This window comes from Psammomys obesus, unplaced genomic scaffold (genome assembly GCF_907164565.1).
Source record: "Psammomys obesus unplaced genomic scaffold, mPsaObe1.curated_primary_1811, whole genome shotgun sequence".
Classification (NCBI taxonomy): Eukaryota; Metazoa; Chordata; class Mammalia; order Rodentia; family Muridae; genus Psammomys; species Psammomys obesus.
The window spans coordinates 32,805,256-32,832,734 of NW_026596069.1; the positions used below are offsets into that span (position 1 = coordinate 32,805,256).

General features: G+C 39.2%; 1 protein-coding gene across 1 annotated transcript in view; it reads left to right on the forward strand.

Annotated features, from left to right (window-relative positions):
• Positions 1-27,479, forward strand: part of Ssbp2 (single stranded DNA binding protein 2) — a 282,752-nt gene that overhangs the window by 191,027 nt on the left and 64,246 nt on the right. The window contains exon 6 of the mRNA XM_055625331.1: positions 24,721-24,810. Within this exon, the coding sequence (XP_055481306.1) occupies positions 24,721-24,810 (90 nt within the window). The remainder of the gene's footprint in view (positions 1-24,720; positions 24,811-27,479) is intronic.

Consider the following 27,479-nt stretch of genomic DNA (forward strand, 5'->3'; position numbering starts at 1 on the left):
ATATATATATATATATATATATATATATATATATATATATATATATATATATCAAAGTGTATATATATACACACTTATAGACTTATATAAGTCTTTATATCTCATATATATATATTTCTCACTATATAAATACATGTACATATACATACATCTATATATTTTATAGTAAATACAAACTAGGTTCATTCTTTGTAATGACTAAACCTCTGTCTTGGAGGATTGGGCTGTGCCCTAACTGTAACCTTAACTACAAATGATTATATACTACCTGTTTCAGGAATGGCAATCATGTCTTTATTTCAAAAGGTTGTTTATAGCCATCTTGCAACCTTACCTCTGATTGAGAAGGTTGTCTGACCACCTATGACTGACAACCTCGCTGTGCCCACCTTGCAGCCAGGCCTTTGTTTTGGGAGGTCGCTAGGACTAGCTTGTTATGATGCTCTGCTCCTGCAGCCCTGCCTAATTTGCCTGTCAAACCCCTCATTTGGAACCCCCTACCCTGAGCTATAAAAGTCTTGTTTTCCTCACATCCCATGCTGACCTCTGGAACCTTGCCTTCATTGGAGCAGCCTATGTACATGAATAAAAAAAGCTTGCTTTAATTAATTACTTGTTTTAATTATCTTGGCCATGATGATGTGATTCGGTGGTCTGTCTTCTCCCATTTTTGTGATTAGCACCATCTCTTGTAATCCATTGTTAAGGAAAGTCAGGAGAGAAACTCAAGGTGGGAAGCTAGAGACAGAAATCAAGGCAGAGGCCATGGGGCCTGTTGCTTACTGGCCTGCCTCTTGCGCTTGCCCAGCCTGCTTTCTTGTTCACCCCGGGACCAGCTGCATAGGTCTGGCACCACCTGTGGTGTGCTAGAGCCCGCACACCAGTCATTAATCAAGGAATTGCCCTATAGAGTTAACTACATGCCAGGCTGATAGAGGCCTTTTCTCTATTGAAGCCCTCTCTCCCCAGATGACCCTGGCTGTGTCAAGTGGACAAAACAACAACAAAGAACAAAACGGAACCAGGATGGGTTTCAAGAGAGTAGCAGGCTTCCATGTGTCTTTTATACACTGTCATCTGTACTCACCGGTCCTCCCTGCTCTGGACTTTCACTTTGCCCATGACCTGTCGCTCCTCTTCCCTAAGCACCCTCCACCCCTCACTTTTCTCCACTTTCTTTCTTTGGGCAGAAGTAACACATTGGATTTTAACTTAAAACATTTTTTCTCTTTTAATTTATTTTTGGGGTGTGTGTGTTTTTACATGTACTGGTATCTAAGCTCTTAGCTGGCATAAGAGAATGGTAGCACTCTTAACCCCCTCCCCCCCTGAGCCAACCTTCCAGCCACACAGTTTTCTTTATTAAGAACTTGAAAATGGTATCATAATCTCTGGATGTTTCTTCATTTTTCTTTTTTCTTTCTTTTTTTTTTTTTTTGTTTGTTTTGTGTGTGTCTTCATTTTTTTTTTGGTTTTTTGTTGTTGTTTGTTTTGTGTGTGTTTCTTAACAGATTGGTTTAGAGCAGTTTTAGAACAGTTCACAGAAACATTCTCAGCTACCTTCTTATTACACACTGCCACCCAAATTATTCACAGTTCACATTCCCCACCCGTGTTTTTACATTTGTGAATATACATAGAGTGTTATTTTCACCCAAAGGCCATATCTTCTATAGGGTAGACCTTGGGGTTGCAGAAATTCTGTGTTTGGGTCATGTTAATAATGATGTATGCTCCTACAGGAATACGACACAGCATAGTTCTGTTGTTGCCAGTGTCCACTGCTCTGTCTGTTAATCCTGGCCTCTGGCAGCTCCTGACAACCAGGGAGCTGTCCATTGTCTCCTTTAGTCTCTCCTATATTGGGAATCAGTATGCAACCTATTCATTTATAATGTGCATTTAAATTTCCTTCCTGGCTTTTCTGGGCTTGATAGTTCTTTTCTAATGCCCGGAATGAAATCCCATTGTCTGGAACACAGTTTATTCAGCCATTTACTTACAGGAGTTGTATCTTGCTTGCTTCTCCTTATTCACAGTCATGGATCAAGTAGCTGCAAACATCATTGCACAGGTTTTTATGTTTCAACTTGATTTGTTTTTGAATTGGTTTGGTCTGGCTTTTTCAAAACTGGGTTTTGCTATATTGTGCAGCTTGGCCTAAGGTGCTGGGTTTAGCTCAGGTGTTTGGTGCAGGCTTTTGTTGAGGAAGCAGTTTCCAAAATAAAGATAAGTTTTTAGTCATGTTTGTAAAAGCAAGGAGATTGGTCACTGGACTGTGGGAAGAGCACATTTACTTAAGAGTGCACAGCTGTCTTCAGGGAGGCTGCCCGGGTTCACATTTCAGCAGCCATCAGTTAGCCTGTGCCTGCATCCTCCTTCCTGTGCCTTGGCCTCATTGTGTGCTGCTGAATAGACTGCTCCCACCCCAAGAGCTACCTGTTAGCATAAAATCCCAAACTGAACTCTCTCCCAAGCAATTGGATTATAAGCCCATTTAGTCTTTGATTTCTGTTTCTCCATCTTCATATTATCAAATCTTGTCTGGAATAGGCTCAGGTGCTCACTGAAAAGTTGCATGGTTGCTCTTGAGAGCCCAACAGGCTTTACTGGACAGTAGGACTTGGAAGTTCTGTATCTGAGCCATAATTAAGGCTACATCATGGACAGTTTTTAAGGAATTGTTTATATATTTTGTACTACTTGTTTATCAGGCATAGTTTTAAAAGTGCCTTCTGCTGGTATGTGGCTCTCTTTAATGTTTTGGTTGTGTGTTCTATAAAGGAAAACATTAATTTTAATGAGCCCCTACAATGAGTAAACTCTTTCAATAGGGTTTACTCACCCTATTGGCCCACCATCGGAACCACATCTAAATGGTCATGGTGTTTTATCACATTGTAGAAACCGTAACTAAAAGAAAAACACGGTTAAAAAAAAAAAGTGCTGTAAAGAACTAAACTGAGAATTCTCAACAGAGGAATCTTTAATGGTCGAGAAGCTTAAAGTAATTCTCAACGTATGGTTTTGGTATCTTTGTCAAAAATCAGGTGTCAGTAAGTGTGTGGGTTTATTTCTGGGTCTTCTATCTGATTCCATTGATCCACCATTCTGTTTCTATGCCAGTACCAAGCAGCTTTTATTACTGTTGCTCTATAGTACAGCTTGAGATCAGGGATGGAGATACCTCCAGAAGATCTTTTATTGTAGAGGATTGTTTTAGCAATTCTGGGTTTCTTGTTATTCCATACAAAGTTGAGAATTTTTCTTTCCAGGTCTGTAAAGAATTGTGTTGGCAATTTGATGGGAATTGCATTAAATCTGTAGATTGCTTTTGGTAAGATGGCCATTTTTACTATGTTAATCCTGCCAAGCCATGAGCATGGGAGATCTTTCCATCTTCTCATATCTTCCTCTAATTCTTTCTTCAGAGACTTGAAATTTTTTTCATACAAGTCTTTGACTTGCTTGGTTAGGGTTACGCCAAGGTACTTTATGTCATTTGTGGCTATTGTGAATGGTGTTGTTTCTCTAATTTCTTTCTCAGCCCTTTTGTCTTTTGTATACAGGAGTGCTACTGATTTTTTTGAGTTAATTTTATATCCGGCCACTTTGCTGAAGGTGTTTATCAGCTGTAGGAGTTCCCTGGTAGAGTTTTTGGGGTTACTCATATATACTATCATATCACCTGCAAATAGTGATAATTTGACTTCTTCCTTTCCCATCTGTATCCCCTTGATCTCCTTCGACTGTCTTATTGCTCTAGCAAGGACTTCCAGCACTATGTTGAAGAGATATGGAGACAGTGGGCAGCCTTGTCTTGTCCCTGATTTCAGAGGGATTGCTTTAAGTTTCTCTCCGTTCAGTTTGATGTTGGCTATAGGCTTGCTGTATATCGCCTTTACTATGTTTAGATATGTGCCTTGTATCCCTGATCTCTCCAGTACTTTAAACATGAATGGATGTTGGATTTTGTCAAATGCTTTTTCAGCATCTAGGGAGATTATCATGTGGGTTTTTTCTTTCAGTTTGTTAATATGGTGGATCACATTGATGGATTTCCGTATATTGAACCACCCCTGCATACCTGGGATGAAGCCTACTTGGTCATAGTGGATAATATCTTTGATGTGTTCTTGGATCCAGTTTGCAAGTATTTTGTTAAGTATTTTTGCATCAATGTTCATAAGGGAGATTGGCCTGAAATTCTCTTTCTTTGTTGAGTCTTTGTGAGGTTTAGGTACCAAGGTGATTGTGGCTTCATAGAATGAATTTGGTAATGTTCCTTCTGTTTCTATTTTGTGGAATAGTTTGAAGAGAATTGGAGTTAGCTCTTCTTTGAAGGTCTGGTAGAATTCTGGGCTGAAGCCATCTGGTCCTGGGCTTTTTTTGGATGGGAGACTTTTGATGACTGCTTCTATTTCTTTGGGGGATATAGGACTATTTAGTTGATTTACCTGGTCCTGATTCAGCTTTGCTGAGTCAAATCGATCAAGAAAATTGTCCATTTCATTTAGATTTTCAAATTTTGTGGCATATAGACTTTTGAAGTAAGTCCTAATGATTGTTTGGATTTCCTCAGTGTCTGTAGTTATGTCCCCCCTTTCATTTCTGATTTTCTTGATTTGGGTGGTGTCTCTCTGCCTTTTAGTTAGCTTGGCTAAGGGTTTGTCTATCTTGTTGATTTTCTCAAAGAACCAGCTCTTGGTTTCATTGATTCTTTGAATTGTTTTATTTGTTTCTAATTCATTGATTTCAGCCCTGAGTTTGATTATTTCCAGCCGTCTACTCCTTTTTGGTGTGTCTGCTTCTTCTTTTTCTAGGGTTTTTAAGTGGGCCATTAAGTTGCTTGAATGAGCTGTCTCGAATTTCTTCTTGAAGGCACTTAGTGCTATGAACTTCGTTGTGTCTTCATTTTCATTGAGTTCTAGAAAGGCTTTAATTTCTTTCTTTATTTCTTCCCTGACCCAGCTGTCATGTAGTAACAAGTTGTTCAGTTTCCATGTGTGTGTAGGCTTTTTGCTATTTCTGTTGTTGTTGAAGTCCAGCTTTATTCCATGGTGATCAGACAGGATACAAGGGATTATTTCAGTCTTCTTGTATCTGTTGAGGCTTGCTTTGTGACCAACTATGTGGTCTATTTTGGAGAAGGTTCCATGAGGTGCTGAGAAGAAGGTAAATTCTTTTGTGTTTGGGTGTAAAGTTCTGTAGATGTCTGTGAGGTCCATTTGATTCATGACCTCTATCAGAGATATTGTTTCTTTGTTTAATTTCTGTTTTGTTGACCTGTCCTTTGTTGAGAGTGGGGTGTTGAAGTCTCCCACTATTAATGTGTGGTGATCTATATGTGGTTTAAATTGTATCAATGTTTCTTTTACAAATGTGGGTGCTCTTGTATTTGGGGCATAGATGTTCAGGATTGTGATGTCTTCCTGGTGGAATTTTCCCTTGATGAGTATGAAGTGTCCTTCCTCATCTCTTTTTATTAATTTTGGTTGAAAGTCTATTTTATCAGATATTAGAATGGCTACTCCTGCTTGTTTCTTGGGTCCATTTGCTTGGAAAGTCATCTTCCAACCTTTTACCCTCAGGTAATGTCTATCTTTGTGTCTTAGGTGTGTTTCTTGTATGCAACAGATTGCTGGGTTTTGTTTACGTATCCATTCTGTTAATCTGTGTCTTTTTACTGGAGAGTTGAGTCCATTGATGTTGAGAGAGATTAATGACCAGTGGCTGTTAGATCCTTTGATTTTGATGTTGGCTGTGTTCATAAGTTTGTGTGCTTGGTTGCTTTTTGTTTCGCTGTAGTAAGGTTAATTATTTCCTGTGTTTTCTTGACAGAAGCTAATTTTCTTGGGTTGTATTTTCCCTTCCAGTATCTTCTGTAATGCTGGATTTGTGTGTAGGTATTGTTGAAATTTGTTTTTGTCATTGAATATCTTGTTTTCTCTGTCTATGAGGACTGAGAGTTTTGCAGGGTATAGTAGCCTGGGTTGACATCTGTGTTCTCTTAGGGTCTGCATGATATCTGTCCAGGCCCTTCTGGCTTTCATAGTTTCTGTTGAAAAGTCAGGTGTGATTCTAATGGGTTTGCCATTATATGTTACTTGGCCTTTTTCCCTTGCAGCTTTTAGTATTTTTTCTTTGTTCTGTATACTTACTGTTTTGATTATTATGTGGCGGGAGGATTTTCTTTTCTGGTCAAATTTGTTGGGTGTTCTGTAGGCCTCATGTATCCTTATTGGCTTCTCCTTTAACTTGGGGAAATTTTCTTCAATGATTTTGTTGAAAATATTTTCTGGGCCTTGGAGAAGGGAGTCTTCTTTTTCCTCTATTCCTATTATTCTTAGGTTTTGTCTTTTCATATTGTCTTGGATTTCTTGGACGGTCTGTGTCAGGAATTTTTTAGATTTAACATTTTCTTTGACAGATACATCGATTTCTTCCATTGTATCTTCTACACCTGAGATTCTTTCTTCCATTTCTTGTATTCTGTTGGTTATGCTTACCTCTGTAGTTCCTGTTTTCTTCCCTAAATTCTTCCTCTCCATTATTTCCTCCATTTGTGTTTTCTTTAATTTTTCTAGTTCTATCTTCAGGTCTTGAGTCGTTTTGTTTACTTCCTTCACCTGTCTGCTTGTATTTTCCTCTTTTTCTTTTAGTTCCTTCAACTCTGTCTCTTTGATTTCTTTCAGTGATTTAATTATTTCTTCTCTGAAGGCCACAAGCTGTTTGGCTGCATCTTCCCGTATTTCTTCACGGATGGCCCTAATTTGCTTGTCTTTATCTTCCTCCATTTCTTTACGGATAGCCATGATCTGTTTGGTTTTATCTTCCTCTAATTCTTTACGTATTTTATCTGTTTCCTCTATTATTCTCTTCATCAACATAGATGTAAGGTCATCTTCTTGATTTTCTATTATGCTGCATTGTTCAGGGCTGTTCGCCCCTGGATGGCTGGGTTCTGGAGATGCCATATTGCTCTGTCTTTTGTTGGTTGAGCCTTTACGCTGACCTCTACCCATTGGGCTGATTTAGGTTTTGGCTGTTAGTTTCTGTGCTTCCTGGAGTCCTGAGGTAGGGAGTATCCCCTTGGCCGGAAGATGATTTTTCCTGAAGGAGTCCTTCTCTGCTTTTTGGTTATGGTCACTGTATGGCCAGTGTTTCTCCGGAGATGCCACTGCTCACCTCAGGTTTATAGCCCTGAGTAGTAGCTGTGGTCTATGTTAGGCAGGGGGGATCTCCTCTTACCCATAAAATTTCTCAAGACAGCTGCCCCACTGCTGGGTTTCTTGTTATAAATTTAGTGTGCTGCTGCTCACTAAATTTCCATGTACAGTCCTCTTGAAGAAACTGCTGATTCCCTAGCTATGGGGTTTTCTCCCAACAGGGAAACTCAGTCTATTATCCTGGGGCGCACAGTTCTGTCTGAGAAAGTGGGAGGTGCACTCAGCAAGTCTCTGGGCCAAAGGCTGATTGCTCTGCTCTGGACCTGGAGAATGTGCACCTAGGTTGAGTTGGCACCTGGGGGCACTGTTCTGGTCTGGAGGCTGGGTGCCTCACTCTGGACCAGAAGCTGTGTGTCTCTGTCTGGGATGGCGGCTGTAGGCACCACTCTGGTCCAGACGCTGTGGGTGCAGCCCCCCTGAAGGATCAGGGATTCCTACAGTTTTGGCAGTCCAGCCAGGGACAACTGGCCGATCCCTGGTATAGTATCTGAGGGCTGCTGTAATGGCTCTTCGACTCCTGCAGGTCCGAGGATGCAGCTGTGTGTCCCAGTGCCCCAGGGGAACGCAACAATGGCGGCAGAGCACAGCGCTTCTGCCTGCACTAGAGTCTGCGTGAGTCCAGGAAGTGTTTTGGTGCTGGGTGTCCTAAGCGTTAGAGCTGCTGACCCCCTCCGCTGGGGGTTTCCTCCTGCCAGAGACACGCAGTCTGGTGCCCTGTTGCCCTGGTGCCCACAGTTCTATCTGAGGCGGCGAATCACGCGCGCAGGCAGGGCTCTGTGCAGGCAGGCGCCTTTGTCCCTCCCGGCTCTGGGTCCGGGCTGGCTCCTGGGGCACCCGCAGAACCCGAGTCTTTTCCAGGGGATGTCTGGGTAACCTGGGGTCGGTCCCAATTGTTTCCTGCTCCGTGGGGTTATCTCTCGACTGGGAAATCCAGTCTATGGTGTTGTGGGCCCACAGTTCAGTCTGGGACCATGACCAGATCGCGCTGGCGGGTAGCTCTGGGCTGGCGACCAAACGCCTGGCGGAACGGGGATCTCTTCAGCGGTTTAGCCGGGTGAGTTAAAGCTGATCGAATCCCCCACCGTGGGGTATCCTCTCACCTGAGAAACACAACCACTTGTGTTTTATGGCCGCGAGTTCTGATTGCTGGTCACTGTGCCAATCCTGCTGTGCTGCTCCTCAGAATGAGAGTCCTCCCGGCGCTGCCATCTTGCCCCGCCCCCATATCCTTGTCTTGCTTTTAACTGTATCTTTTACATTGTGCTGTATTATCTGAACCTTGACTTGGTCATTTCTTGGCCCTTTTTCAGTTTTTAAATTAATACCAATATCAAAATATAAAACTGTTTAAACACCCATTTTTAAACATTGAGAGGCCTTGAAAGTTGAGTCTCTTTAACAAATCCAGAGTTCCTTTAGAACTCCAGTGTTTCTCCTAAGTTTCTCTGGAACTTCAAAGCTTCTCTAAACCTCAAAGTTTCTGTATAAATTTAAAGACTTTTGACTATGGACTTTCATTTAAAATATATATATATATTCCCTTTGTTTCCCAAGAGGGAAGAATAGGGCACATTTATAATCAAATTAAAGAAAACACAAACTTGAGTAGTTTAAGAAGTTCAGTGTTGACCTGCTGGGACTCATGGTCCTCTGGGCCCAGGGGCCTGGGCCACTGCACCGGGCTGGCTTGCCATGCTCAGCACACAGCTCTTCTTATAGGCTCAGGCAGGCTCCGCTCCCCAGCCTCTGCTGTCCTCCTTGGCAGTCCCACCGTCCTGGCGGCTCCAGCTTGCTGGGCTCTCAAGCTGCCCCTTCACTAATAGCCCTTCCTGCTGTGTCTTCAGGGTCTAACCCTCGTACATGTCGCCATGCCTCAGCTAACGCGTTCATTTCTGCCTCATGACTTTTGCCATACACATTTCTAACCTGACAACCCAACGCATTTTAAATGTTAATGCCCCACTTTTCCTTCTCATTCTTCTGGCCTCTTTTTACTGTTGGGGAAATTTCCCCATTATTATTGAGGTTCTTAAAACTTAATTCAGTTCCTGTGAAAGTATATTTCTCATTCTCTCATTGAATCCTATATATCTTCATATTCAAGAATTTCTAAAAACAGTCTCATCTCGTGTCCAGCTTCCCCCTGATTATCAAGGAATTGATTTCTGTCTTCTTCAGGTTAGTAGTCATTGCTTCCTCAGGCCTTGTTAGCATTACTAATCTAATAAGAAAAATTTTAAATCCCTATCTAATGTATTTGTTTTTTTTAAGATTTAGCTTAACCAAAACTATTTTTTCATGAAACTAGTTCAGTATTTGACTACTTGCTTCTTCCTGTGCATGCTTACAGGGTCTTTAGACCGTCTGTTCCACCTTCCTGTGACTTCAGGGGGCCTTTTGCTTGTTAGGTGTTTGCAGAGTAGTTTAGCCTGCTCTTAATGAGGGGCAGAGAGGTGACAGTGCCTCTGCTAAGGCATATATACCCAAATGGTCTGCTAATATATAAAGAACATAACATTTTTATTGAAGCAGTAACGTCACTACTACTTAGAACAGTTACCTCTAACCTACGTGATGCTTATCCTTTTCAGAGATCTCTCCCTGTATTATACTTCAGTGCTGCTTAAATGGCCAGAAGGAACACTGCATTGTTGGTTTAGCTCTAGCTCCATTTTTATCTATGTAAAGTGCCAAGCCCAAGGTAGAAAGGGTGCTGGAAAAAAATGTGCATGTTCTGCTTGTGGGAATACTAGCTTGTCAGTCGTGGTTACAAATCCGAGTTTCTGTTCACTTAGTGTGTCAATGTCCACTGTGATCTTGAGTTTATTTGTGTCTTTACAGTTTTGTAGTAAATCTTAAATGCATTAAAGGTTGTAATTTGCTTATGGATTTTTCCTTTTATTGAGTAAAAATTCTTTCTATACCCACTAATTTTTTGCCTTAATTTTTATTTTGTTAAAACATCTAATTTGATTTAGTTGAGTAACCTGCTATTTGTGATTTTACAGTGAAATAAATTGTTATTTTATGGATTCATTTATAAGCAGTGTTTAAAACCATGTTCACTTAATGGCTAGCTATGACTGAGTACTATATATCAGACCGTGATCTTAAAAATGAGTTCAACATAAAACCAGACACATTAAATCGGCTAGAAAAAAAAAGTGGGGAATACCCTAGAACTCATCGGTACAGGAAAAAACTTCCTGAACAGAACACCAACAGCACAGGCTCTAAGAGCAACAATCAATAAATGGGACCTCATGAAATTGAAAAGCTTCTGTGAAGCAAAGGACACCATCATCAAAACAAAGCGACTGCCTACAGATTGGGAAAGAATCATCACCAACCCTTTATCTGACAGAGGACTCATATCCAATATATATAAAGAACTAAACAAGCTGAAAAGCAATAAACCAAGTAATCCACTTAAAAAATGGGGAACAGAGCTAAACAGAGAATTCTCTGTAGAGGAATATCGAATGGCAGAGAAGCACTTAAAGAAATGCTCAACCTCATTAGCCATTAGGGAAATGCAAATCAAAACAACTCTGAGATGTTACACCCATCAGAATGGCCAAGATGAAAAACTCAAGGGACAACACATGCTGGAGAGGTTGTGGAGAAAGGGGAACCCTTCTCCACTGCTGGTGGGAATGTAAACTGGTACAACCACTCTGGAAATCAATCTGGCGCTTTCTCAGACAACTAGGAATAGCGCTTCCTCAAGATCCAGCCATACCACTCCTAGGCATATACCCAAAAGAGGCGCAAGTACACAAAAAGGACATTTGCTCAACCATGTTTGTAGCAGCTTTATTTGTAATAGCCAGAAGCTGGAAACAACCCAGATGCTCCTCAACTGAAGAATGGATGCAGAAACTGTGGTACATCTATACAATGGAATATTACTCAGCAATGAAAAATAAGGAAATCATGAAATTTGCAGGTAAATGGTGGGACCTGGAAAGGATCATCCTGAGTGAGTTGTCCCAGAAGCAAAAAGACACGCATGGTATATACTCACTCATATAAACATACAATATAGAATAAACCCACTAAAATCGGTACAACTAAACAAACTAAGCAAAAGAGAGGACCCTAACTAAAATGTTCAATCCCCATCCTGAAAGGCAAAGAGGATGGACATCAGAAGAAAAAGAAAATAGGAAACAACCTCGGAACCTGCTACAGAGGGCCTCTGAAAGCCAGAAGAAAACAGGAAACAACCTTGAAACCTGCCACAGAGGACCTCTGAAAGCTTCTGCAGTATAGACTGTCAAAGCAGATGCTGAGCCTGATGGACAACTGATGGGCAGAGTGAATGGAATTTTATGTAAGAAGTGGGAAATAGTAAGAGCTGGAGGGGACGGGAACTCCACAAGGAGAACAACAGAACAAGATAATTTGAACACAGGGAACTTCCCAGAAAATCATACTCCAACCAAGGACTATTCGTGGAGATGACCTGGAACCCCTGCACAGGTGTAGCCCATGGCAGTTTAGTGTCCAAGTGGGTTACATAGTAATGGGAAGAGGGACTGCCTCTGACATAATCTGATTGGCCTGCTGGTTGATCACTTCCCCCTGAGGGGGGAGCAGCCTTACCAGGCCACAGTAGAGGACAATGCAGCCACTTTTGATGAGAACTGATAGACTAGGATCAGAAAGAAGAGGAGAACCTCCCCTATCAGTGGACTTGGGGAGTGGCATGCATGCAGAAAGGGGAGGGAGGGTGGGATCGGGAGGGGAGGAGAGAGGGGCTTATAGGGGGATACAAAATGAATAAAGTGTAATTAATAAAAAATTTTAAAAAATGAGTTATATGGTCACTTTTTAGTACCTCGATTCTTACTCGGATGAAATAATTCTGCAAATCACTGGCATTTTGTATGTAACATCATTGAGTCACGCTCATCACCTATGGGAATGTTAACGTGAAGGTCATGTAATTTACCCCATTACCCTTCTGCAAACTACATGCAGCTATTGGTAAATGAGAACAACAAGTATAAATTAAGTTGACTTCTGTCTGTTTTCTTCTAGGAAGTTAATATACTTGCCTGGGGTAAAATATGCTATTCTAGAACTTGTGTACTTACTGATTCTGTAAATGACGTAACATTTAGTTAAGTAAAAAACAATGTCAATATAGTAAACACAAGTTTAGTTTAGCCAACTTTCACCATCTTAGTGCCCAGAATGAACTCTACAAGAAAGAAAATTGGCCTGTCCTTTAGGACAGTCATCAGATAGAAAAAGAAACTTTAAATATAATGTGGCAGGCAGTACAGTAACGTAATGCAAGGTTTATAGAACCATAAATCCTGACTTATTGTTTGCTGATGTGTAGATCATGACACTAGAAAGGGGCCATGAGAGGAAGAAAAGACCTTTAGGTGGGGGTGGGGTTAATGAAGTATATGTGATGTGAAGTAGATGCTGGGCATTGTGGGGAGGGGACAGTAGAAGGGCAGTAGGGGTTGCACAGGGACAGTGATGCAGGACAGAGAAGAGCAAAGTGTGCATGAAAATACCATAATGAGAGCCATTACTGTCCTCAGATTAACTTAAAACAAGGGTAAAGCCACTGCATGCTGCAGTTTGCCATCATTTCAATTCAGCTCTGTTGCTCTTTCTTACTGTTTCTCATGTTCCCGTAGACCCTGCACACACGAGCACTCTTACTTCCTCATTCTTTGCAGTGGGTAACTGTCTTGACTACTTTTCAACCCTTATCACCAACCCTTCCTTCACGTCTCAGCCTAAATGCTTTTTCTAGACCTCTTTCTTCAAGTGCACCTTCGCCTTTGTAACTTTTACCACACCGCCAAGTACACTGAGTATAACCATCTGTTCCTTTTTTAAGACTGTAAGTGTCTCTGAACAAGAGCAGGTTCTGCTCAAGCAACATTACATGTGTGGTGCATGCAAAGTTTATTGTATTTAAATGTGTGGATGAGAAAAAATATCAAGCCCCAAATTGACCTGAAATACAAAAGCCTAAAGCACCTTTTGCCATCATTAAAAGGTGTCACGTTCCTAGCCAGGCAGTGGTGGCACACGCCTTTAATCCTAGTACTTGTGAAGCAGAGGTAGGCAGATCTCTGAGTTTGAGACCAAGCTCGTTCTACAAGAGTGAGCTCCAAATAGGCAAGGCTACACAGAGAGACCTTGTCTGGAAAAACCAAGCAAGCAAACAAACAAAAACCCCCCAAACAAAAATAAAAACAAAACCCTTCACACTCTTACATTTAACTTCTGGACCCACTTTTTTTGGGAGGGGAGTTAATTTTATTTATTTTGATTTTGACATGCATGCCTGGAGCTCTCTATGTAGAGCAAACTCAACGTTCTTCCTGCCTGTGCTTCCCAACTGCTAAGAATACCAGCACACTCTACCACACCTAGCTTTGGAGCCAATTTTATATGAAGAAAACGCCATTTTTATGTTCCTATTAAACAAAAATCTTTCACCCAACCTTATTTCACTGTTTCCCAAGAACTATACCAAAACAAAACAAAACAAAAAACTACTTCTAAAAGAGAAATTAACCCTTTTTCAAGATCAAGACTTTTCGGCATGAGATTATCATAAACAATGTGATATAGTGTATAAAGACAAATCCAAAGCATTACTCTAAGCATTTTAGGTGGTAGCCTGAGGGATGAGAAGAGCCCGTAGGATCCAGTGTGACAGTGTAGGGGCAGCTCCTTCTGCAGCTTAGGATTGGCTGGATGTGTTATATAGCTCCAGCAGCTGTCTCTGTTGGGGCCCTTAAGTATCTTCATGAGGCTCACAGCTGTGCATCTCTTGAAGGTTCACAGGTGAACATCAGTGATTCCTGCAGAGCCCTCTAACATAAGGTTAGAAAGAGAATCATAGAGAAATTTGGTAAAGTAGGTTTTAGCTACTGTTCCACAAGAGTCTGTTTTTAAAACAACTCAGTATCACACTTGAAACGCTGAAACAAGTTGGACAGTGGTGCTACATGCCTTTAATGCTAGCAGAAGTGGGAGCAGAGGCAGAGGCAGGTGGATCTCTTAGTTCTAGCCAGTCTGGTCTACAGAGTGAGTTCCAGGACAGCCAGGGCTGTTACACAGAGAAACCTTGCCTTGCAAAGCAAACAAAAATAAATAAATAAATAAATAAATAAATAAATAAATAAATAAATAAATAAATAAATAGATAAATAGATAAATAGATAAATAGATAAATAAATAAATAAATAAATAAAGCAAAAGAAAAAAAAGCAAAGCACCTTTTATTTCTGTGTTCTAAAAGGGAGAACCAATTATTGGTTAAATTTCCTGTTTTCAATCGGATTAGTGTATTCAGTTATATTTTGTATAGATATGATTTATTTTTAGGATATTTGTTAACATAATTTAAAGCTGTCTTTTCACAGCTTTAAAACCTTCCTATGCAGTTTTGCTTTATCTGTGCTAACCTATAGTGGTGCTTGGTTTTGCTCCATGAAGCAATTAAATAATCTAAAATCCAGTAGCAGAGATAAGAACCTATCACCATGCTGGGAGAAATGATGAGGCGCATGCTTACACATGGCAGTGGTCTCAGTGATTTAATTACTGTTTTAGTTTGGAGTACACAGAAACAAGTACTTTTATTTGTGTGCCCTTTTGTAAGTTGCCTGCTCTGTCCCCTTTAAATAAACATTTTTTAAAACTAAGTAATAAGAATATAGCTCATGTTATTCTTGGGTTCCTTTTTTATGTATACTATATATTGAAAGATGTAGTCAGTGATAGAAATCTTCTAAGTTATTATAATAAAATAATGTAATTTTTTTTCTTTAAAAATCTATTAAATTTCTTCTTGATCATGTTTACTGATTTCTGATTTCTTCTGGGTAAAACTTGAAGTAATTAATAGTTATTTTTTATTTCAGATCTGTGCTAATGGTGTTGTTAAGGGAAAGAGATTATTAGCTTTAAATTTCTTCTATGAGTTTAATATTTGTGTGTGTGTGTCTATGTGTGTGTGTGTCCGTGTGTGTGTGTGTGTATAAAGAAAACCATGTTTTTAAGGAGATATACTTTTTTGTTTGCTTGTTTATGTCTTGTAGCTATAGTCTTACCATGTAGCCCAGGCAGGCCTTGAATTCTATCCTCCCGCCTCAACTTTCTAGGATTTCTAGGATTATGGGCTGGCAGGTACTGCTGCACCCAATAGAAATGCCCACATTATTAATTGCAAACTAAGCCATAAATGGTCAGTATTTAAAATGAGTACTATGATTACAATTTTGGAAAAAAGATCAATATGGGAATAAAAATGTCAGTGATTTAGTTCATGCTATTGATACAGAGCTGTAGCTCACAGTTGTCATCTGTTCTATAATAACGAATTTTGGGAAAAACTTCTGTAGAAGGGCTATGGGAGTGTTTTAGATTCTAAGACAAGACCACTCTAGGATGATGGACTAAGCAAATGAAGGAAGTCCAGCAGCAAACCGGTGTCAGGAAGTATATGTGCCTTGGACATCATCGCACATGGTGGAGCGAGCTATGCCAGTTATCATCATCATGGTGTAAGGGGAATGATGGAAAATGTCCTGCAGGTGGGAGACCTGTGTGGATCAGGGAGACATGGCTGCCTGGTGTAGGTAGAACTATTGGTGTCCAAGCCTCTGGCTGCAGCTCTAGTAAGAGTCTAGTTTTCCATTCGTTCTTTCTGAACAGATGTGGAGACAGAACTATAGGATACTAGTTTGGGCCTCTGGGACACTCAAATGCTAGTTGGGTAGAAATGAACCATCCTGGTACATAAAGGAAATGGACATTGTTCTAGCGATGGAACTAAGATCAGGTCCTGCTCACTCTGAATCAAGATGTAAAAGTGAAAACAGGCACCATCAACACAGTGAAACCAGCTGGTGTGTGTGTGTGTGTGTGTGTGTGTGTGTGTGTGTATTCCTGCCCTAGGACTGAGGAGGCTAGACAGCATTGGTGAGCTGGTCATTACAGTCACGGAGCCATTGCTTTATAGATGACTCAGCTGGCAGCTACAGAAGGAAATGCTGCATGTGGCATTCTTCCCTCTAAGCTCTGCCACTGTTCCTGTGCAATGAAGAAAACTAACTGACCTGAGCAAGATGCAAAGCCAGTCATAAAAGTGTGACACCAGGTGGACCACAAAAGCAAGTGTGGTTTAATGTGGGACTTATTTTTGTTTTATTCTTAACCGGAACATTGATTGAATGAAAATTACATAATTAGGAAACATATAGTTGACAACAGGCGAACTACAATAAATCCCAGAGATCTTCAGAGCAGAGCTGCTTCCCTTCTATATGTTTCCCGGAGATCTTCAGAGCTGCTTCTCTTCTGCATGTTTTTGAACAATATTTTTCAAAAATAAAATAGTAATTTAGTGATGGAGATATGGTAGTTTTCATTTCTCCCAGAGTTCCTTCCAGATTTGAAAACCAATAAACCTGCATCTGTAGCAGCCATTTAGAACAAAGTCAGTAGCTTAAAACAGTCCAGCCTTGCCTGCTTGTAGGCAGTATACCAAAAGTCTAGGTTGGCTACACTATAATTTCTATACATTATAATCTCTACACCCTCCCCCATTTCACAGAAATAAAATTCATGTATGAGCCTCTTAAAGTTAATAGATGCACAAGGAGAAATGGACAAGCAATAGTTGAAGGGTATGATATCTGTTTCAATTAAAGAATAAAAAATGAAAATTAGGGAACATTTAAAGATCCAAAGTTAACAAATAAAAGTATAGACAGAATTGTAGGCTTATATTTTTCACCAAACCTGCTTTATTTAGGGTTCTTAAGCAACTTTACCTCTCTTCCAACCTCCTCCACCTCCCAACCCCCAACTTAGGTAGAAGATTAGAAGGAAAAGGGCTGTAGATCTCTTTTATTTACTTCCTGCTGATCAGATGGGTCATTAGAGGATTATCAGACTCAGGGTGCCAGCAGTCTAGTCCAAAGGCCAACACAGAGTAGCAACACGAAGTCAGGAAAAGCTGCAAGACCAAGTTAGATTGCCCGAAGAAGTTCTGTGGAACGTTTCTCTCTGCAAAGTCAAGTGTTGAAGCACAAAGATCAGCTCAGTGATGTCGATCCCAGGTCTGCCTGGGCCTCTATATGTGTCCTCTACTCAAAATCCGTTCTCAGCTGGCCAAAGTCACGCCCTTGCATGAGAGCAAATCGTTACGTGCCCTCTCACAAGCCAACCTGTGCAAAACATCCCATGACCAAACTGAGCCCAGAAACTTCTGCTTCATAGAATATTATGTTTTTAATCTGACTGGCCTGCTCGTTGATCACTTCCCCCTGAGGGGGGAGCAGCCTTACCAGGCCACAGTAGAGGACAATGCAGCCACTTTTGATGAGAACTGATAGACTAAGATCAGAAAGAAGAGGAGAACCTCCCCTATCAGTGGACTTGGGGAGTGGCATGCATGCAGAAAGGGGAGGGGGGGTTGGATCAGGAGGGGAGGAGGGAGGGGCTTATGGGGGGATACAAAATGAATAAAGTGTAATTAATAAAAAATTAAAAAATTAAAAAAAATTTAAAAAGAAAAAAAAGAATATTATGTTTTATCAATGGAAAATCATAAAAATATATTATTCAACAAACTCTTGAATATTGGAGTTGTATATATGGCTACAATTGGGAAACTAGAAAGGAAAAACTAAAACATCCAACCATTTTTGTATTAAAGTGTCATCCACAAGGCTAGATATTGTTCTCATTTTTTTCCTCATTTATCTAATCAGCATAATTTTGGTTTCTAGTTATTTCCATTAACTAGCAAAATAAAATTGTATTTAGATGATTTTTAAAAAGTAGTAAGCACCAACATCAGACCTTGCAGATACAAACTAAGATAAATTCAGCAAAATTGCTTTATAGTCTTTATTATTAAAAGCATAATAAAGTTTATTAGTTAATATAAGATGTTTGAAAATGGACAACAAAGTTAAACAAGTGGAATAAAAATAAATTGTTTTAAAATAAACATATTACTAAAATAGAAAAAAGCAAACTAGTAGAACAGATTGTAGCAAAGATAATGAAATTGATAGTTTACTTCAGGGTGAAAAAATGCAAACTGTTGGGACAAGGTCTGCAGTGTAGGTGGAGCACCTCTGTGAGGTAGTGGACTGACAGAGGCCACGAGGGGCTCTGCACTGTGTGGAATGGGGTTTATTGGCACAATAGAAGCTACGTCTACAACATTTGGGCTCTCAACAATGAAAGTGAAGAATTTGAGGCCTCTAAAACTAAGGCCCACAAAGGGAACAGGCTTCTTTCCGTTTTCCCATCAGCAAAAACTTGATTCTTTGTAAAATCTGGAGGATTGGAGAGCCTGTGTAGCTGGAATGCCGTTCCTCTGGCTGGAGGCCTCTTACCATGGAAGAAAGAGAAGACAGACTTCCGTGGTCTCCTAAGCAGTCTCCCTCTATCAGAAAGGGCGAGCTTTGTAAAGAATGTAAAAATGAAGTGAATATAGATGTAGTTAAGTGTGTCAGTGAAAAGAAATGTTTGAAAAAAAATTTAAATGAACGAATTGTCACCTGTATAAGTAGAAAATATAAAAGGAACAATGGCTCGGTTCTTTCAAAAAATTTTCTAGCATTCAAGAAAGTTGTTTTGTTTAAAATTGTGATTTTTGTTTTTTGAGACAGGGTCTCACCATATAACTCTGACTGGCCTACAAATTGATATAAAGACCAGACTAGCCTTGAACTCAGAGATCTGCCTGTCTCTTCCTTCGAGACGCTGGCATTAAAGATGTGTGCCACAGCACCAGGTATATTAAAAAAAAAAATTATTGTTGTATATTTTAAAATAATACTGTTTATATTACATTAAGGTATATAAACCATTTATTATTATTATTAACTTGCTTTGAAAACTAAAAAAAAAAGTTTTTAAAAAGCAGATGTGATACTTATGAAAAATACAAAATAGTAAAGAGCATGTCAGACCTGTCTGAGTTAGAACATAGTTATAGAAGTCCCAAATGTTCACCAGCAAATAGCATCCAATACCTATTTCTAAAGAGTTCTTCTGAGGATCAAGCAGGGTTTATCTCAGAATATGGTGATCGCTTAAGACAGTTACCAGTATGTATTTGCTTATATCACGTTTTTCTCAGTAGAAAACCAAATACATATTAAGATGAAATGAAAAAAAATTATTTTCTTATTCCTGATTTCATTGAGAATTGTTTTCTATAGGACAAGACATAAATACAAAGATTTCTTAATATAGTAAAGCTATCTTCAACCAGGAACAATTTAAGTATACCTTGGGTTATAATTTATATGGCCAAATAGCTGCTACCAGCATTTTAAGATTTTCTTTAAAATGCCAGTATATGGCTAGTGTGTGTTGTGTTGCCATAACAAAGTATCTAAGACCAGAAATTTAGAAATACAAAAATGTGTGTCACAGGCTTGAATTTGGTAAATCTGAGACTGAGCACTGCCACCTAGTGGTGGGACGTCCCTTATTTAGGCAGGGCGAAGAGCAGAGAAAGAACTCCCTCCGCTGGTTCCTTCTTCGAAGAGAGTTCCACAGACCTTACGCTCCCTCACCTCTCAAAGGTGCTACCTCTTACTTCATTCGCATTGACAACACACGAATTTGGGAAGAGACATAGCTGAAATCATAGAGGCTTAAATAGCACAGATAACAACAATGAAAACCAAGAAGCCTGTTTCTTTAATCTCCTTTCAACTTCTAAGTCATATCTCCATTTTATTTTTGCAGTTATTAGTTTACAGTCTTACATATTCTTAATATTTTTCTGTTCTACCAAAAATAGCTTTTACATCTTGATTCTCACTATAGAATTAGGACTTGGTTCCCTAGCAGTTTCAGTAAATCATGTGAGCAATTACTGAGTGTGTAAACCCTTAATAAAAGCTGATTGTGTTTTATGAGAGAGTAAAGCTTTCTAGCTTCCTGTTTACTCTTTTGAAACCTCTTAGACGTATATGGACCTCCTTCTCTTTACAGTATTCAAATAGCAAAGCTAACATTTGATAAAAAGTGTATTAGGATGCACATATCTGAAAAAAAATAAAGTATTGAAAACATACAATTGAATCAAATGGAAAACACGATAAAATGACATGGTTAATATCTGAATAGAAGTGTTATATATTCTATTTAGTTACAAGAAATAGCCTCAAACCATATTGTATGTTTTCTTTTAAGATAGGAGGCTATTGTAAAAATCAACCCCAAACAATTATAGAACAAAGATGTCCTTTATTATTGTAATTATTATTAGTTATTATCCTAAGTGTTTTTATATTATTATCTTTTATTATATAATAAAGATATCCTTTATTATAATATAATAAAATATATTTATATAAATATATTTATAAATGTAATAAAAATATCCTTTATTTTATAATTTTGGAGGTTGATTTTTTATGATAGCATGATCCTCTAGTGAGAATTCATGTAAGTCTAACCAAATTGATCCTTTGTCGTAGTTTAAATATAATTAAGCCATTTACTCTTGTTATGTACCTGCACAGACTTCTACATACTTCTGAGTTACACCCAGTTATAACTTCTGTTCATTCCTAGATCATCGATTAAATTTGTCTCATGTCTTAGAAACAAACATGAAACAAGTTTGTTCAAGAAATTCGGAATTTTTTCCTTCTAGAAGCTTTAGTTCAAATAGCTTGATTCTTTACAGGTTCAATACTTACACTATTTAGTATATACTGAATATAAATTAGCATGATATTTGGAGGATTGTTGTTGGACAGTACTGACAAAACCCATTAGTATACGTCTGTGATGTTAACAGAGTAGCATCCGTGAGTGGACCACTTGCGCCTGAGGCTGAGTCCCATGATGTAATGACAGGAGTGAGCGTGTGAGTGAAGCCCAGCAGAAGTGGATGAGCACTATGGCTCAGGTCGTGGTCTGCAAAGCAAAGCTTAGGTCCAGTACTTGTGCCTTGCAAAGTTCCTAGTGTTGTATTCTTCTTGTATCTTTAAAAGATGGCTAAAAACTATCTCGCATACCAAACAACTAACTAGCTCTGCTATGTGCCATAAGCTGTCTAGTTGTCAGATCCTGATTTTCAGGCGACCATTGTGTGTGAAGCATGGATGTTGAAAGTGAAGACTCCCCACTCGCATTTTTGTACAATGAGAATTGGTTTGTCTTGAAATGTAAGGAGGAAAGTCAAACAATAGTAAAAGGTGGGCTTGGTAGAATACAGTTGTAATCCCAGCACTGGAGAGTTAAAGGCAGGAAGATCAGGGCTCACAGCCCCTTTTCAGGGATGTAGTGAGTTCTAGGCCAGTCTGGACCACGTGGAACTACTACATGAGACACTATATGAAATACAGAGAGACAGACAGACAGACAGAGACCGAGAGACTGAGACAGACAGAGACTGAGAGAGACCAAGACAGAGACCGAGACCGAGAAAGACCAAGACAGACAGACAGACAGAGACAGAGAAAGACCAAGACAGACAGACAGAGAGAAACAAAAACAATGAAAGGTTCATTTGAGTCTTGTTTCCCCCAGAACTGTGCTCTCAGACTTTGAGAACTGTCAGCTCTGTCTCTCCTCTTTACTGTGAGGGGTCCACCCTGTTCTTCCTGTTCTGCTTGGATTAGATCACAAATAAATATTTTCTCTTTTATTTGTTTTGTTTTATTGTCTTTTTTTTTTTCCTTAAAGCAAGGGTTTTATTTCTGTTGTGTTCAATGCTATATTGACACTAAAGAAAAAAAATCTGTGACTAGAGTGAGAAAACCAAGAAAGTGAGTATTTTCCTAAACTTATAAACTAAATTTAAGGTCACAAAATAAACATTCATAAAGTGTACCACAAAATGTCTATATTATAAAGATCCTTCAAGGAAAAGTTAGAAATACCTGTAGACAATGTAGTCTGGAGAAAAACAATCCATCAAATACTTAACTCTGAATTTTACTTTTTTGTTACTACTTTCTTTCCTTTTGGTACAAATGAGCCTGTTTTATTTTTCTACTGTAGGAAAAAACTTACCAATATACTAGAGCAACTAGAAATGATGAGAAAATACATTTGAAATACACAGTCTCAAGGAAACAGGTCAAATCCTAGACTTGGCTATAATTGTATGTATTTAAGCTAACAGGGTTGTTGATTGTAAATTTAACCCCCAACAGTGCATTAAAATATTGTGCAAATTTAGTTAAATGGAAAAAGTTTGCTTTTTCTTTTTTTTATTTTCTTTCCTTTCCTTTCCTTTCTTTCTTTCTTTCTTTCTTTCTTTCTTTCTTTCTTTCTTTCTTTCTTTTTTTTTTCTTTTTTGAGACAGGGTTTCTCTGTGTAGCCTTGGATGTCCTGAGGCTGGCCTTGAACTCACAGAGGTCCACCTGCCTCGCCTTCCTGAGTGCTGGATTACAGGTGTGCATCCGGCTTGCTTTCATTTTTAAAAGATCACGTGCACCAGTGTGCGAGAGGAAAGGAAACCGTAACTGGTAAGGGCTGCGTCAGGAGAGAACACTGTGCTGCACACCTTCCAGAGTATGTCCATGTACTTAGTTCCTGAGACACAGCTTCCTCTCTGGTATTCATATCCTTGGCTGTAGTTACATTTGGATTCATTAGTAAGCAGTATTTCACACAATCATATTTCAGTCTAGACGCCCTTAGGAACTGTGGAGATCACTGGTCTCAATAACTTGAGGTGCTGTGGAATAAACACGTTGTATTTTTAGGCCAGGAACTGTGCCCTGGTATCTTGTGTGGGCACAGGTGCACTGGTGTTCTCAGAGAGCAGGGCGTGGAACTGTGTACGGAGCTGTGGCTCCTGCTTGGATGTTTTCACAGCAAAGTTGTCAAGTAGCAGCCTGTGGTGCCTGCTGCCTTCCTGCTATCTTTGTAGCAAAGTCACTTAGAGTCCGCTCCTGCTGCGCTACTCTCAGTGCACTCCCAGACCTTATCCCGGCACCTAGCTGTGGCCTGCACTTGACCACAACCTCTCTCCTTACTCTCTTTATCCTCAGCTCTATGCGGTCAGCTCTCAATTCCACGTCTGCATGAGGTCATGTAGTGTCTTAGTCTCTGCCCTGCTCTATTTGAACTCAGCATAATGTCCTCCAGGTTCATCCACACTGTCACCTTTTTTGGGGAGCTAAATAAAATTCCATTATGCATATAGGCCACATTTTCCGTATTCATTCATTTATCAATGAACATTTAGGTTTATTCTATACTTTGGCTGTTACGAGCAGTGCTACAGACAAAATAGGATGCAGATGACTCTCCAAAACAATAATTTCTTTTCTTCTGGGTAATACATAGTAGTAACTTTGCCAGCTGGTGTAATACTTCTGTTTGGTTTTTGTTTTTGTTTTGAGGAGCTTGAATATTTTCTTCCATAAAGGTAGTACTAGTTCACATTCCCATCTGGTCCCTTCTTGAGTATTTTAGGACTTTAAATGTGTTTAATCAAATTGAAAAATAAAATTCACCAAGGGCAGTGGAGCACGCCTGTAATCCCAGCACTCAGGGAGGCAGGGGCAGGTGGATCTCTGTGAGCTGAGGCCACCCTGGTCTACAAAGTGAGTCCAGGATAGACAAGTCTATATTTAGAAACCCTGTCTTGGAAAAACCAGAAGGAAGAAAGAAAGAGAGAGAGAGAGAAAGAAAGAAAAAAGAGAGAGACAGAAAGAGAGAGAAAGAAAGAAAATCCATCATTACATAACCGTTTTATGTGAACATGATATGTATAAAAAAGAAATATATAACCATGATTTGCCTACAAAGAATCTAAACCAAAGGTTTTACTTTTTCATATTCCTGTTTAAGCAAATGCTAGGACTTCATGAAAAGTTTATAGATGAAAACTTTGAATTTTTCAATCTGATATTTTCAATAACTTGTATGAGGCCAATGTCTTCAAATTTAATTTAATTTTTTTTCTGTAATTTCCTATATGCATTTTCATCTTCACCACCTTATACTTTATATTTTGGGTAATGATTATAACGTATTAAAAGTGAATAAGATATGGCTATCTGTAGGCAGAAAATTAATTATTCTTGTTTATGACATTTAAGTATGATCTAAATAAAAGGTCTTTCTTCTAACCCCTGTGATCATCCACACAGGCTTTTACCTATTTGCACACTCATTGCTAACGTTTGCCATTTCAAGTGTTTGTACCTTAAATTGAGCATTTATTTAAACTTTTATCATCAGTCATATTGCTGTCGGCATTTAATATATGTTCAAATGTGTCATCTTATGAAAGATCTTTGTCTTCACAGAATTTCCAGAGGCCCGTAAGAGCCACTGACATTGTTTGTCATGCGGTTGTCTCCGTGCACTTGCGCAGTGGGGAGTCAGCAGCCTCCGCTCCCAGGAGTGCGCAGTAGCCATGCCAGCCGTCTCACCAGCCTCGGTCCTGTGCCTTCTCTGTAATGATGCAGCTCTGTCTCTCCTTTATTCTTTGCAGAGCGCTGCAGCAGCTCCCAGCCCCGTGCTAGGAAACATGCCCCCAGGAGATGGCATGCCAGTAGGTCCTGTGCCACCAGGGTTCTTTCAGGTACTCAGAGACTTGACTAGGATGTTAAGGCGTAGGAACTCCTGCTTGGTGATGTTGACTGATAACCATAGGATGAGGCTATTGTAATTCTTCTCATTTGATTCTTAAGGTAAATATGACACTGTACAGCCAACTCTTGATTGCTCACACTGCTTATCTATTGCATTTTCCTTCATCTGTTGTATTATTTGTTTTGGTTAATGTTAAACCATTTCATTGATCTAGAAGGAAAATAAATCAAAATGCAAATTAGAATAAGTTCACTGTGGTGCATACTTTGTGGGAAAAGACACTAAAGATGTTCATTTTCAACTGTTTATACTTCCTTAGACTAAGAATAATCAAGATTTGGCTGTATTTTCAAAAGTAGCCAAGTCATTTAATAAAAATTAGAGGCTGTATCAAAATATTTGAAATCACCTTTTTGGTTTTCAGCTGTAATATTTATTAATACACTTATATAAAATTAGAAGATCACATTTCAACTGTGTATTTAGCATTTTAAAATTTCAGTACCTGCTCCTTTTAGCAATGACAACAATGATTTTAGAGCTTTAATACATTATTTTTTTAATTTTATAGATCTTTGCCTTAAATCTGATAGAATTCTAACCCAAAACATACATATCAATATAAATTCTGAAGACTTTTTTGTGTACTGTTAATTTTATAACACTCTTTGAGATAATTAACAATTTCGAAGTTAACAATTAGAGGTGGGAGACATTATAGGAACTTGTATCTAACATACTATCTTGTTAATATAGTGGGTACCTTTAGGCCAAATTGTGGTTTATTTTTAATTTCAGAATTTTTGATAATCATTGGTTAGTAATTCATATCATTATTAATGTACTTACAATGATGAAAATGGAGAGATTAAGTTGTAAGTAATTTGGCAAAGTAGATCTGTAGAATTAAAACATTTCAGTTTGAGCCTCGAACAAACCCAGCACTTTTAGGGCATATTTATTTGCTTAGCTGCTCTTTATTATTACTTGAACAATATGAAATATTTAAAAGTCATAGTAGAGCCTCATTCTGTCTTAAGGCCCCTAAGTATAACTCTGGATTATTAAAGTCAGCAATTATGCTAACATTTAATAATTGTTCTCTGTGTGCTATGCTTTAGTTTAGTGTACATGCTTTACATAAACCCCAATTCCAACAACACCCAAAAGATTGAAGTATGGAGTGCTATGATTTTCGCAGTGTAGGTGGAAACACCAAAACACTAACAAGTGACTTTTACCAAAACTGACAGCACTGGGACTTAAATCAAGACAGTCTGGATTTCTGCCACTGAAATTACCTTTGAGTGTTGACTGTTACTTGTGACATATTTCCAGCTCATTTTATTTTGTTTTACACTCTTAGTTCTCTTGCTGAAGGTGGGTTATAGTTAGGGAGAGTTTTGTCTAATAGACAGCTAGGAGCATTCCCGATCGCACTGTTAAAGGGAATGTTGGTTGGGGAAGAAGTCAAATTCTTGCACTATAGAATAATGCCAAGATGGATAAATCCATATATTTTCATTTCCACATTTGTCAGTTAATCCCCCCCCCTTGCCTGTTTTCTTGTTGGAAGTAGTCAAAATAGCTTGAGCTTACTTTTCATTATTCTGATACAATTCATGATTGTGTATTACTAATTCCAGAGACTGCGATGTCTAAAAATCAGCACATAGAGTGTACAACTTCCTGAGGCTCTTTGTGTTACCAAAAAAGCAGCCTTAAAAATGACAAAGTGAAGCGAAAAGTTTTGTGATGGCCAAGAAGAAAGAATGATTAACTCCATCAGAGTTGGACATGAGAGAGAGTTAGAAAAACAGCCCAGCAAAAGAGGTGGAGGAATGGCATCTCAGAATGAGGCCCTTAGCCAAAGTCTGAGAGTAAGCAGTGCTGAGGGGTCCAGGGTACACACAGAAAGTGCAGGAGTGGAAGTAAGGAGTCCCGCACACAAAAGGGAAAGGTGTGCTCTCTGGGCTGCTGAGAAGATCCTGAAATGGCATGTTAAAAGCTGAGTCTATTTAGCACACTTACAGGAACCATCGGGTCTTTGAGGAGGACAGTGACCCAAATGTGCAATTGATTCAGACTGTTTAGGCTGCAGGGGATTCAGATTTTGTTTGGGTGTCTCCGATAAACAGGTTTACAACACCTCCGATATCAGAAAGCCCAGAGTGTGGTGAACTGAGAAAGGTAGTGAGTTAAGTATGGGAGTTTTGAAAATAGGCATATTAAATGGGTAGAATGCGTTCGTATAGCAAATCTGATCTCTACACTCAGTCTTGGGAAAGGTGTAGTCAGGCAAGCGTTGTCAAAATAGGAACTGTAATCCGAATTAGGATCTCAAGATGAATGAGGAGGGGGAGGTAAAGGGAGCAGAGAAAAAGAACAATTGAGGAAAGACAATTCATGACAGGAACCCAGAGGAGAAAAGAATAGAAACATCTCCAGACAGCTGCAGCTTGACTAGGTGCAGGGAGAGTCGATGGCAATGCAGCCGCGAGGGCCTGGAAGGTGACACAGGGCTTTTTCCTGATCTTAGAGACTCAGGAGCTATTAGGAGGACGCCTTTGCATTTGCATCTTGAAGGGGGAAAATCATTTCAACTAATATTAGCCAGAATTGAGTTACAGAACAGTAAGTCTGGAAGTGGGGGCTGTG